The sequence below is a fragment of the Halictus rubicundus genome, chromosome 14, assembly GCF_050948215.1.
Source record: "Halictus rubicundus isolate RS-2024b chromosome 14, iyHalRubi1_principal, whole genome shotgun sequence".
Taxonomy (NCBI): Eukaryota; Metazoa; Arthropoda; class Insecta; order Hymenoptera; family Halictidae; genus Halictus; species Halictus rubicundus.
This window is the reverse complement of record NC_135162.1, coordinates 4,613,156-4,626,896: the sequence shown is the minus strand read 5'-3', so window position 1 is coordinate 4,626,896 and position 13,741 is coordinate 4,613,156. Positions and strand designations below refer to the sequence as shown.

Below are 13,741 nucleotides of genomic sequence, written 5' to 3'. Positions count from 1 at the left end.
AAAAACTAAAACGGTAGGATGTGACACGGAAATGGTAAGGGGGCTCTACTATAGAGCTCCGCGGACGTAAGACAAAAAAATACATTGGGTGATTGGGAACACCGAACACCGAAAAAACCCCGGGCATGAGCACTAGGTATGGTGTCCAAAATCACTAACCGTGATTTATCACAGTGATCGCAGAATCACGATCATGGTCGTGATTTTAACTTCATTCATGCAGTGATTTTTTTTAGTTTTGTTGCGTGACCACGCGAACGTAGTTATGACAGAGAGGAATGAGAGTGCTCACGCCCGGGTTTTCGGCGTTCCCGATATATATAGTGCTGACATCTGCTCAGCCTTAGCATGGCACAGAACCGGGCCGTCTTTTAGCATGGCACAGAACCGGGCCGTCTTTCCTGGAACAGAACCGGGCCACCGACGAGATATTCAGAAAGACTGCCAGCCTTACGGGAGAATGTGTCGCACGAAAAATACGGTGTTTTCTACCGCCCTTTAGGATAGATTTTGGCTGGAGTAAGAAACAGAAGGCCAACGACGGTATTTCGTCGGTGCAGAAGACCACTAAGGAAATTCTCGTCGGTGAGAAAGTGACAAGTCGGTAGCGATGCGCAACTTCCCCTACCCCAACAAATTTCGGTAGATTTCGATTGCCGTGATAGTAATTATTAATAAATTTATTATTTCTGGCTGTGTAATGTTTATAACAATTTTCTTTGGCAATGACTTCAACAAGCACTCCTTTGACTATCCACTTACCACCTAATTTGTTAGTAAAAAAATAGGCAACAGAACTGCAGATACTGACTGTATTTCAGTATACTCACTGTATACTAGTGTAATTACTAAACAAAATTCGTTTATAAATTTATTATTTATAGCTGATTAATGTTCATAACAATTCTTCTCGCAGCAGTGCTTTCAGCTACTGCTTCGGCTATGCCAGCATCAAATTCTTTTAGTAAAAATAATTAATAAATCTAACGATACGAGAAAACGCTCGTTGCACTTATTTTCGGTAATGGGTATCGTTGCTTCCGATTTTTATTTCGCTATTAACATTTTTACATCTGCTCCCGCTTACAGTTGGCGCATTTAATCTACAAGAATTACAAAGTATATTAAACGTAATAAATATGTATGGTGTGTACACTTCAGAAATTAGCACAATTCAGTCTAGTTTCTTCTTATTTACAGCCTGCTTCGATATCGTCCTCCAGCAGAGCTTCTTCAGCCCGTAAACGAGTAACAGCAATGCGATAGCATAAAATGTCACTACGTCGATAGAATAATAATGAAAGAAGCCCATGTGCCTAAAAATGACATGTATTTTTCAGCAACATCTCAGTTTATTAGCGTTTCTCTAAACTCTAAACGTTGCTAAAGCTTCAGTGCGCACCTTGTGGAGCTTTTCAAATGTTCAGCTCCCTTGTACTTGGCAACGTGTTCCACCCACCAAGTGGCCAATCTTCTCGGGTTAATTGGCAGCTCCCGCAATAGCAAACTCCTCTTCTTTGCCGCCTTTCGATACGAATTGTTGTGCACGGTGGATACCTTCAGGATCCCCTCGCGAAGATTTCCGATAGATATACCGGCCAAATCCATCACCAGGGCGTAGCCTATCTTTTCTGTCACGCAGATAAGATTCGGTTTCATCATTGATGACTTTTGGAAGACAATATCCTATTTCGAAGATCGTGTAACAAGACTAACAAGCCTGGACGTAGACGTTATACATCCACATCATGAAGTCATCGTGAATTCATTTAATATACTTTACAGATCATGAAACATTCATTGGACTTTCATGCATGCATACATGCATTATTATGGAAAATGGAAAATCTTAAATGTTTGTTTTAGCGCAAATGATTCTTGCCGAACCTCTCATAAGTCGCTGTGTATTCGGCGGCACGATCATCTATTCCGTAAATTCTCAAAATAGCGCCACTTGACGTAGTGGCAGAACGCTCAAACAGGTAGACAAAATTACCGATTGTCGATATTCCTTGTGGAACGACAGATGGCGCTACCATAGGTTTTCAAAGGAATACGGACTTACGAGAGATTCGGCAAGAATCATTTGCGCTAAAACAAACATTTAAGATTTTTCCCTTTTTCATGACAATAAATTGATTTTTCACGAATAGATACATAAAATGAATATTCCATGATGTTCCTATAACGTATACATCCAGGTTTGTTAGCTTTGTCACACAATTTTCGATATAGGAGTCTATCTACGTGGATTTACCAGCAAACTCCGTATCGTTCAACCAGAACGATTCATAGTTCTCACCTGCTTGTGCCGCGTTACCATCGTGATCACAGAAGACAGGCAGGACGAGCGTCGGTGCGCCGTGATACGCAGCTTCGTGAAGAGACAGAAGACCTCCGTGAGAGACGAAAGCTCGGAGCTTTGGATGTCCAAGCAGATCCTGCTGCGGCCACCAAGCCGCTGTTCTGACGTTCGTCGGTAGATCTTTGATCTTCCCACCTTCCCATTTCCAGACGACGTTGTACGGCAGGGTAGCAAAGGCTGCGACGAATATGTGACGGAGCGCCTCTGGCATGCCCGACGCGCGAACCGACGAGCCCATCGAGACGAAAATGAAACCTGCGGCCACGTATCCGGTTATCATCTTGACTGGAACCTCTACGAAGTCGTCAATCTTTGCCGGATTTCAGACCGAGGGTTCTAGGTCTGCGGGGCTGCCCGAAAACTAGGTTATCGCGTGCAGAGCAAAGGAACAGCTGAACATGGATCTGTTAGACCTCTAAGGTAGCCAATGGATTAACTAGTTTACTCTTCATTTCCGCAGATCCATGTACGGCTGATCCTTTGCTAGCACACGGTACAGATTTGTTCTCGATTCCGTGCATCGACTCGCGGAGCAAAGTTAGATCGCTGCAACAAGATCAGCCGACCCACCTCTTTGCAGGAAGTTCTCCAAGTCGGTGCTAAGCTGGCTGGCAGGATTGCAATGGAGGCAGGCGACGTTGACGACGTTGGCCAAGTAAGGCAACGAGTCGGCCACGCTATAGTGACTGTTCTGTAACGTCAGTGGCACCTCGGCAGTCAGGTCACGTACATCGGGCAGCTGATCCCCTGTAAAAAGGAAACAGTTCTGACGGTTGGCCGAGTCGAGCGAGATCGATCCAGCCGATCGATCGCTTGTCCGGTCGTGTTACCGAGGTATCTTCGGAGAACTGGTTGAACGTATCCGGTAGTCATGATCCAGTGCATGATCCGGAGGGTGACGAGGCAGGCAACGTTCAGGATCCTCTGCAAGAAGCTCATGTCCTGCGTGAAGGGTTTGCCGAAGTAGGGTGTCACCGACCAAGGGGACGGATTGCCTTGCCGTCCGATCGAGCCGCTGTACAAGGCGACCTGTAACATCAGAGTATCGATAGCCCAACGTTTCCTTCCCTGAGTAATTAACGTCATTAAACGACTAATGGTAATTCATTCTGAGCGATTTAATTGAAACGCGATACAGACCCCGAGACATCTTCCTCAGGGATAACCGTTCTCCTCTGGCGCTCGCCCGGACTCTCTCCTTTATTCCGGCGGAATCTTTTCCCGAAGATGTAATTGAAACCGACGGTTTAATTTCGTGAATAATTCGATGTACCAATTAAAAAGTGCAGAGCTGTCCGTCGCGTTCTTAGGGGGGGGAGAAAAGGAGGGAAACTGTACCAAAGATTAAACGATACGACGCCGCTATTTACACCGGACAGTTTAGTAACTTTCCCGTGACTCGAGTTTAATCGGTAAACATTGCGAAACGAAGGAATAATGATAGATTTCAAACTTTACGGCCGCAATGAAAGAATTACGACGGATTTTATGCGCTTATGGCATTTTCGTTGTGTCGAATCTCGCCGAGGAGAGCGTGTCCAAAGAGGAGGTGTTACGAAATTTTCCATTTATTTGCAATGGAGTAAACGGACTGCAGATTTTATTGTGCATGTTATTACGCATTTATAGCGATTAACGGGTAAGCGAGGTACAGAGCAACGAACACATCAGGTTGAATTAGAAAGAAACATCGATGTATCGTTTTTTTTTAACTTACCGATATTATTTAAGAAAGATAGAGCATTTTACGTAACTCCCGTTTCTCACGTTCGATGCACAACACTTTTTACATCGCACGTAAAGATTCGCGATCCGGACATGTTATTACCGTGTTTAGCATGATCGTAGGCACATTCTCTCCATGGAGGACCCCGAGAAGACACTCGGGAAAGGCGCCATCCACCACGGCGATGTCCCAGCGCTGATGGGGATTGCCCTCGGGCTTTCTCAGCCAAGAAACGGACGTCTCGTCTCGAAGAAGAGCCTCGCAGGCTTCCCAGGCGTATCGCATCGCGTCCCAAGGCGAGATCGGCAATTCGTCACGGAATCTTGCTCCCACCAGGTCCCATTCCGCGGTATAGTTGCCAACGTAGGCCTACGGACAACCACAGAAAATAGAAAACTAGAAACAACAGAAAACCCTGAGGAGTTCTTGTTTCTCTGGGAGTAGTTTCTGCGCAAGAAAAGCTCCGAGTTTTTGGGAAAAACGTCGACCAGAGAACCCGAATGTTTTTGATCTTGGAGGGTTAAATGCTAAATTGTGTTAGTCTTCGTGAAGCTTGATAACACTGTCCAACAAAATTAAACTTTTTTCGAGTTTTGCAATACCTGTTGGGTGATTCTTATACACTTTGTCATCCTAAAACCGAATCTGAAAGTAGAATTGCTCCATCACGCAACGTTTTCGAAAAATTTTGGTTTTTGAAATAATGCCCGATTTTGATACGAAACGACGTGTTACGCAAAAACTAAATACGCGAGAAAGTTCAAATTTGAGTCAAGAGATAGAGGGGACTCTCCTCTACATATTCATATATGTCAATTATATTTTTATGTACTTCCTAATAGTTGTAAATGGTTGTTAAAGTTTGAAAATGTGCCGACGCGGGTACTTTGTACGCTCTATTTTTGTATTTATGTGAAAAATCCTTTATCTAGCAGGAATTTACTATACAGGAATGCATTCTACAGACATTTCTGGTAAAGAAACCATTCACGAAAAGTATTTGGTTCCCTTAATGTACGAGAAGGATCAGAAAATGTTAATTGACAGCGTGTGCGCGACGTGTTCGCGCCAGACGGCCATTGCAGCCGTTTCGCGACTCGCCAGGGCCGTCGCTATGCGTAGTCGACGTTGGTACCACTCAAGTATGTCTTTGCTTACTATGCTTAATTAAATACATTTTTTTTGCCTTTTTGGGTGCCAATCATTACAAAAGATTATAAAAATACGAGTTATATTCACATTTCATTGTGGAAATGCTTAATAAAGAAAATTGAATACAAAAACTTACCTATTTCTGATGTAAACAAATTAAAAATGTTTCCGCCTTGCTTGACGTTTGTTCCTGGTATCCCGATTTTCAATAATAAGTGTACAGCAGTAATCAGCAAGCATCCGCACATAAATCTTTTCCTTTGTAACGTTTTTCCATTGTTGAAATATCTTGATGAAAGATTAATGCTGGAACTGTATTCCTTGTTTTGATTTTAAAATAATTTCGTCATGAATATAACAAAAACAGTCCGGCTGATTTATACACTTCCGCGAGATTTTATCGATTTAATATAGAGCGATCTATGTCTTAATTGTGTACTTCGATCAATAAAATCGATAAAAATAGTCCCATTTACATAGTGTTTGGACTTATTTTAATCGGAAGAATCTTGAATGTCCATTGGTATTACAATTATAAAGATAAGACAACAATTACTGAAAATAAAATTTTCCAGTCACCGCATTGCTGCGGTCAATTTTCTTTATTAAGCATTTCCACAATGAAATGTGAATATAACTCGTATTTTTATAATCTTTTGTAATGATTGGCACCCAAAAAGGCAAAAAAAATGTATTTAATTAAGCATAGTAAGCAAAGACATACTTGAGTGGTACCAACGTCGACTACGCATAGCGACGGCCCTGGCGAGTCGCGAAAAGGCTGCAATGGCCGTTTGGCGCGAACGCGTCGCGCAGACGCTGTCAATTAACATTTTCTGATCCTTCTCGTACATTAAGGGAACCAAATACTTTTCGTGAATGGTTTCTTTACCAGAAATGTCTGTAGAATGCATTCCTGTATAGTAAATTCCTGCTAGATAAAGGATTTTTCACATAAATACAAAAATAGAGCGTACAAAGTACCCGCGTCGGCACATTTTCAAACTTTAACAACCATTTACAACTATTAGGAAGTACATAAAAATATAATTGACTGTATGAATATGTAGAGGAGAGTCCCCTCTATATCTTGACTCAAATTTGAACTTTCTCGCGTATTTAGTTTTTGCGTAACACGTCGTTTCGTATCAAAATCGGGCATTTTTACAAAAACCAAAATTTTTCGAAAACGTTGCGTGATGGAGCAATTCTACTTTCAGATTCGGTTTTAGGATGACAAAGTGTATAAGAATCACCCAACAGGTACTGCAAAATTTTTTTGGTGTTGGACAGTGTAATATCGAGGATGGACATTTTAATGAGAAGGTAAGAGGAGACAGCGTATCGATAGAAGTATCGATGACTAATCACCTCGAAGATAGGAGGCACGAACTCCTGCAGGCCGTTGTTGGCTGCTGGTCCAGGGAACGCGCTGACCAAGGTGACGTTGTGGCCTCTGGCCTTCAGGCTGGTGCCCAGGGCAACGAAGGGCACGGTGTGCGATTTCGTGCCGCCCATGGTGGCCATCAGAATGTTGTATCCCCTCGCATCCTCGCAGAGCCAGGCGAACATCACCAGGGCAAGAACCCGATCGATCATGATTGGATCTCCGCGACTCGCTCTTGAAAAAGAAGGATTCGCCGGAAGTTTGCCGCCTACCCACCGGTGGAGAAACGAGTCTCAGCTCGAGTCGTAGCCGATCCCCCGTAACAGCTGTTTGCTATCGGAAAACCGCTTGAACGTCGAAGACGGTCGCATCGTCGAGCCAACAACCACGGTTGCTTCTCGTTCCTCCTCGTCGTCGTCGTCGTTTATCTTCTGCTTCGAGTTGCCTATTAGCTCAATTATATCCTGCCTCGAGTTCCCGGCCCCGGAGTCTCGAGAGCGAATCGCTTCTGTCTTTCGGCGAGCTGTTCGTCACGTATGAACAGTCCACACAGTCCTTCAGGATTGTTCGAGAACACGCCGGGGATCCATTGTCATGGAAACGATCGGCTGAAAAATGCTCATCGATCACCAGGTCAGGGGCTTGTCTTCAAAGAATTCCGAATAGCTAATACCTGGTCATCTTTTCAGGAGAGACAACCAGAGTCCGCTACCGCTGTTGTTCCTCATTCCATCTTTGACATCTGGGACGAAAGTTGATCGGCGTGATGCATTGAAGTCCACGCGTGACAAAACCTATGGAGATCGTCGGTTATGGATCACTGAAGAATATTTGGTTAAATATATTTGGCTCCTTTGGTGTCCTTGGATTTTTGTACCACCATTCTCGGGCAAGTAACAGTCTAATTGAGGATCCCTCGGGATTAGGAACTCGATATACCCGATAATCGTGCGGTAAAAAAATATGTGATCACAGGGGTCGACGACCCTTTGATTTTTGTACGCTTTTCATAAGCTGTAAGCCGTCGTTTGAAGGGTTCTTCTATTAATATGAAATGTCTCGTACTGCGAGATTTCACCGGTGATAATGTAGAGTGACTACGTTACCGACGAACGAAACCGAAATGGTTTTACATGCCTCAACTTTTCCTCCTTATATGAGAATATTTTTCGCTGGGAAAGGGCTCATTCGAAAGAGGAAGGTTCAATCTAGCGCGTGCTGGTAATAATATTTGATAATATAAGCGTTCGAAGTAGGCCAAAAATTAAACGATGTGCATGCCGTGGAATCCAATCATTTTTATGCCATTGGATGAGTTTTCTCGATGATGTCGAGACTAGCTCGCACTAGAAAATATCTCCAGCTACAAATTGAGATATATTTTGTCTTGATTCTCTGGGAAATAAAGCCAAAAACTTGAAGCACGTTTCTGGCGTCAGAATTCATGATATCGATAATACAGAGCAAAAAATGTGACAAGTTTATTCACAGACTTAAGACCCGTCAGGTCAAGACCAAGACCTGCTGACTTTGAAAAAGTCACGTGACTACCCTTGGCCCTTAAGTCCCTAGAAAACTTGAGACACGAGTGATGGTTGTTCTATTTATCCGAAATAAAAATTGTTTGCAGAAGGATATCTTGATATTCGCCAATTGTGTGAATCTTTCTGCCGTGTGTCAAATTGCATCTTCCTATTTCTGTCATTTATATCTATAAAACGGATCAAATTACAGTCCCGCGCGCGAGCAGCCGGTCGAAAGATACCTGCATTCCTCCATTATAGACGTGCCAAATGTAAGGGTATGCGGGTTTCCAAAATTACGGGTACCCGAGTCCTCGGGTCGGGTTTTGGGACATTTTTGGGAATCCCGATTCTGTGCTCAGAAATTTTTAACTTTTTTACATAATACTGTAGATTTTGACGAGAAAATGCCAAAAATCCAAGTTCTAATGTTAGAACTTCACCGGTTCAGGAGTTATGCGTTTGCAAAGTTGAGGAATTTTAAGCTTTTTTTGACAGGTAACGGCGCCGCCATGTTGATACAGAGGTTGTCAACGTTTACGAGCATCGAGAGATACAGAGAGAGAGAGAGAGAGAGAGAGAGAGAGAGAGAGAGAGAGAGAGAGAGAGAGAGAGAGAGAAAGAGAGAGAGAGGATCGGTTGTGTAGATCGCTTCTCAAAAACGCTTAAAATCGACCAACTTTAAACACGAATAACTTTAGAGCCAGTGAATTCCTAACATCAAAATTTGGATTCTTGGCATTTTCTCGTAAAAATCTACAGGATTATATAAAAAAAGGTAAAAATTTCTTGGGTCCCGGAGGTGAAGTTAAGTCTTATTAACCATTAACCCCTTGCACTACTATTTATTTTCTGATTATAATGATTAGAAATTCTTCATCGTTCAGAATGTTATAGAAAAAAAAGATAGTTTATATTTATTGTGTGCCTATGTTTTCTCCAAAGGATCTATATCAATTACAACAGAGTAGAATTTTATTTCGGTTTAAAGGAAATTAACAACATACATATTTATTAGACTCTGTTCAGAATCTCGCTACTGAATTTACGCTATTGAACATTTCACAGCCTATATGTATACAGGGTGTTCATTTGAAAACTTAAGTAAACAGGATCGTTGACAAATTTAAAAAGAAACTATCCAAAATTCATAAATGAAGCTGATCAAATCGAAATTATAGGACAGTTTACAGTGAATCCTACTAGTGCAATTTGACAAGTTTCAATGGCACTGGTGTATCATCTGTGCACAAATTACTTACACATAACAAGTTTCGTCCCTATAAAATGCAGTTGCATCAAAAGTTATTGGGAGATGACTTTGACAGGCGGATTGAGTTTCGTGAAGAATTAACAAATATGATCAACATCACTCCTAATCTAATTGAAAACATTTGTTTTAGTGACGAATGCACTTTTTTCTTAAACGATGCTGTAAATCGTCATAACTGTCGTTATTGGAGTGACGAAAATCCACATCTTATTGGAGAAAGTAATACTCAATGGCCGGAAAAAATAAATGTTTGGGCAGGCATTTTAGGAAATGCTATTATAGGTCCTCTGTTTTTCCAAGAGAATTTCAATGGCAATCTGTATTTAAATTTACTGGACGACATCATTGATCCACTTATAACAGAAAGTCTTGAAAGTCAAAGAGATGGAAACGTCAATTTTTTGTTAAATGAAGAACTTTTGTACTTCCAACATGATGGTACTCCCCCGCATTACACGTTTCCAGTTCGCCAGTGGTTAAACAATCGATTCCGATTAAGCTAGATCGGTAGAGGAAGTGTTATTGAGTGGCCACCAAGATCATCAGATCTAACTCCAGCCGACTTCTTTTTGTGGGGACACTTAAAGTCTGTTGCTTATAAAACACAACCAGAAAGCGTCAACGATTTCCGTCGCAGAATTGTACAGGAATGCAGAGCTATTCCGACATATACCTTCAAAAATATTCGTTCAGAATTTGAAAATCGTCTGTATTATTGTTTAGAAAACAACGTAGAACATTTTGAAAATTTGTTATAGTTATAAAGAAATTACAAACTTTCTCGCAGTAAAAGTATGACTCGCTTTACTTCTCTTTAAATGTCTCCGAAACTAGTGCGCGGATAAAAAAAAGTATCCGACGAAAATTGCTGGTCTTTTCACGTACAATAAGATCCCATAATAAAAAACATGGGTTCCCATTTGAAAAAACAAGGTTGACCTTCAAATGACCTTGAAGACGCCACCCACATAAAAGACTGATACTGCCCCCTCTTTCCCCATCGAAATCCTTGGACACGTGTTTTACACTTTACAAATGAACACCCTGTATATGTATGTACTTATGCAGTGCGAATGTGACTTGAGTCTTAAGTTTTATTAATACTCTGAAATTCTTTCGACTTTGTTCGAAACTGTCGGGTAACTGCACAGAATCGGGATTCCCGAAAATGTCGGGTCTGTGTCTGAATGCTGTGAACGGACATTATACAGCAGTTACCGTCTTGCTGACTCTGCAAAAGTCACGTGGCTACCCTTGGCCCTTAAGGGGGCCGGCAGGCATTTGGCCTTGACTGTCACGCTATGTTATCCTGTGCCTTTTTTCTAGACATTTTACGTCTTAAATAAGTAAGTAATCAATTAAAAATCCATACCACCGTGTTTGTACATGTCTTTGCTACGTCTGTATAGAGCCTTTTTTTCGATACGAACACTAAATCTCTCGAAATTAAGAGAATCTCTCAGCGGCAGCCATCTTGTGACGTCATACTTGCTTCAGAATTCGAATTTTCTGCCGAATATTACAAATTACTCCACGACGAGGTAGAAATTCGCAATTTGGGCTCCATACAGACGTAGATTGGACTTTTAGGAAACACAATTGACCACTTCTAAACTGCTCGTTGCAATATTGAAGCGGCAGTTTGTCTAGATTTTGACCCTTGCATACGTATATGGATTTCAAACAATGCCGGCCCCCTTAAGGGTAATCCTTCGTTCGAGCGACTACTTTCGATTCTTTCTTTCGATTCGAAAACGGATATTGCCTCGGATTTCTCTCGATGGTCGTGTTTGCGTTGATGGCGGAAGTGAAATCGTCTCTGGGTCCGGATTCGTTTTTCGGCGAACGAGCAGCACGGCGCCGGAGAAAGAAGAAGAGATCAAGCGAGAGGAGAACCAGATCGATCCGGCCACGGCACGGCTGCGATCTTGAGAGATCGTCGTATTGTCTGAACGTGTGCGGCGCGGCGCACTTGAAACTCGGGTTATTAGTGAAAGTCTCGCGCGCACCGGTTCAAAATACCGACGAAGGTTAGATTCGCGGATTCGCGTATAGAATACTCGAAGGGATCGCACAGCCAACGGGAAGATTCGCCCGGCGACGCGCGACGACCTTTCCAAGCGGGGAACGTTTTGCTCGACCCACTTTCCGAAAATCGCTTCACATACGGAGAAATATTGCGTTTAATAGGTCGTCGCGTACGCGACGAGAACTCCCTTTCGATACAGCTCTGCGAGATGAAAGAGAGCGGAATATCGTGCGTGACACACGAGCAATTTCGCGAAGAAGCGCTGCAATTCTGCGGCTACGTTTGCAATTGCTGAAACAACTGACAAAGTCGTTGCACGCTGTCAGGCTTATCGAGTGTAGGGAATCCCGGAGGGAGTTCTTAATTCGATATATAATTGGTTAAACTTATCGATTAAAAAGTGCTGCAATACGAAACTGTCTTTATTTAGACTTTGCGCGATCTTTATTGCAATCCGAATAACATCTTTACAATTTCAACAATTGCGCAATGTAAAATATGAAACCGGTCATTCGATCGATTGCGATGCTTCATGATAGGTTTCAAGAGTCGTTAGGGAAAATTGCTATGTTTGCGCGTCGAAGGTCCAAATTGAGACGTTAATAATATCCATACCCTGGCTGGAAGATTGTTCGAACCAGGTTGTCAAGTAAAATGAGAACTGCGAAGTAATGGCGAAAAGGAAAAACACGACCAAAGGAAAGAACGTTGTCGTTCGTAATCGGTACAGTATTTAATCGATATATGTCTCAAATATCTAGCCGATAAAAGTCCCAGAACTATTCCCGCTGCCACGGGGTATACCACGTGGAGGGCCAAGAAGCTTCGCTGTCCTTTTCTAATTTCGGCAGTGTATCAAAGAATAGTATCTTCTAACCGATATATGTCCCTGGGTAGACCCGTGTCGTGGACATATATCCAGTAAACACTGTACAGGACAGCGAAGCTTATACCCCGCGCAGTGAGGATGGCTTTGGGACTTTAATCGGCTAGATGGTTGGGACATATATCGAGTAAGGACTGTACATCGCCTGTTTGCTTACTGCTCTTGATCCGAACACAGTGCTGAATCAGAAGAAAAATAGTTCAAATGCCGTTCCCATTATTGATTTATTCTGTTCCGAATTTTAATTCGACGCCGCTACGAACAAATATAATTTCATTCGCTTCCAGTTTCTGTGAAGTTCGCGTAGTTCCGCTATTAGTTACGAGGTTCAATAACGACACGTATGAAATTAATTTGAGTTTCTTTCCGCAACGTTACACGCGTGTAACGTCGATAGCGAATGCGTTACATACGACGGGCCTACGAGTAAAGAGAAACGGTAGGTTCGCTTAGGAATAGGATAATCGAGGTCCGATAATTAGACAGCGGATCTATATGTAAAATAAAAATTTTCTGCCGGAATTGCAACAAATTGGAGTGAAATAGATTTTCTTTCTCAATACGTTTAATAGGTTGAAAATAGTATAACAGTATTTCAAACTTCTACTAACGTTTACACTGTTTTCAATTACAACGTGCCCACTTTTCTCATAAATGCATCAAATCCGCTGTCTAATGATAATCTATGCTCGACCAGGAAAATCCAGGAGAACCCATTCTTTCATCAATTTTTCCTGTGACCGAGGTAGGTTTACTCGATACATGTCCCAAATATCTAGCCGATAAAAGTCCTAAGAACCATCCCCACTATCGCGGGGTATACAGGTTTATCAATTACAATAGAACACGATGTTGCTATCATGCTAAGTAATAAAGAAATTACTGACGAATTTGCTAGCGTAAACGCCAGAAAAGTAGAATTTTAATATTAATGCTTACAAATTTCATTTTGTTAAGAATTTATAGTACGAGTAAATCCGTTTTGTTTTACGCATATTACTCGGTACTTGTGTAATTAAATGCCTTACATCGTATACTGGCTACTCTATAAAAATAAATTAATCACAATATTATATTTTTATTATTTTTACTACCCGAAAATTAACCACTACTGTCTACAAAAAAATATAGGTGCCAAGAAGCTTCGCTGTCATCTTCTGCGTTCGGCAGTGTATCGAAGAATAGTATCTCCTAGCCGATATATGTCCCTGGGTAGACTCGTGTTGTGGACATATATCGAGTAAACACTGTATACAATAAAACAAAACTGCGTGCGATGGAAGTGCGTGGGGGTGTTCGAGGATCGGGGAACTCTTTGCTTGTCGAGGGTGACTTATAAAAGCCTGTGCTCGACATTTTTTCGTCTCGACGGTGGTGGCAGAGGTTCCTCGCAGTTCGAA

At 42.1% G+C, this 13,741-nt stretch overlaps 1 protein-coding gene across 1 annotated transcript; it reads right to left on the bottom strand.

Annotated features, from left to right (window-relative positions):
• Positions 1-950: 950 nt before the first annotated feature.
• Ugt50b3 (UDP-glycosyltransferase family 50 member B3) lies at positions 951-7,029 on the bottom strand. Its single transcript, XM_076799909.1, has 7 exons — positions 6,615-7,029; positions 4,194-4,460; positions 3,196-3,394; positions 2,936-3,112; positions 2,303-2,620; positions 1,403-1,631; positions 951-1,316 (listed from the first exon to the last, which is right to left on the bottom strand). Exons 1-7 carry the CDS (start codon positions 6,840-6,842, stop codon positions 1,175-1,177), a joined length of 1,560 nt encoding a protein of 519 aa, XP_076656024.1. The 5' UTR covers positions 6,843-7,029; the 3' UTR covers positions 951-1,174.
• Between the last annotated feature and the right edge of the window lie 6,712 nt (positions 7,030-13,741).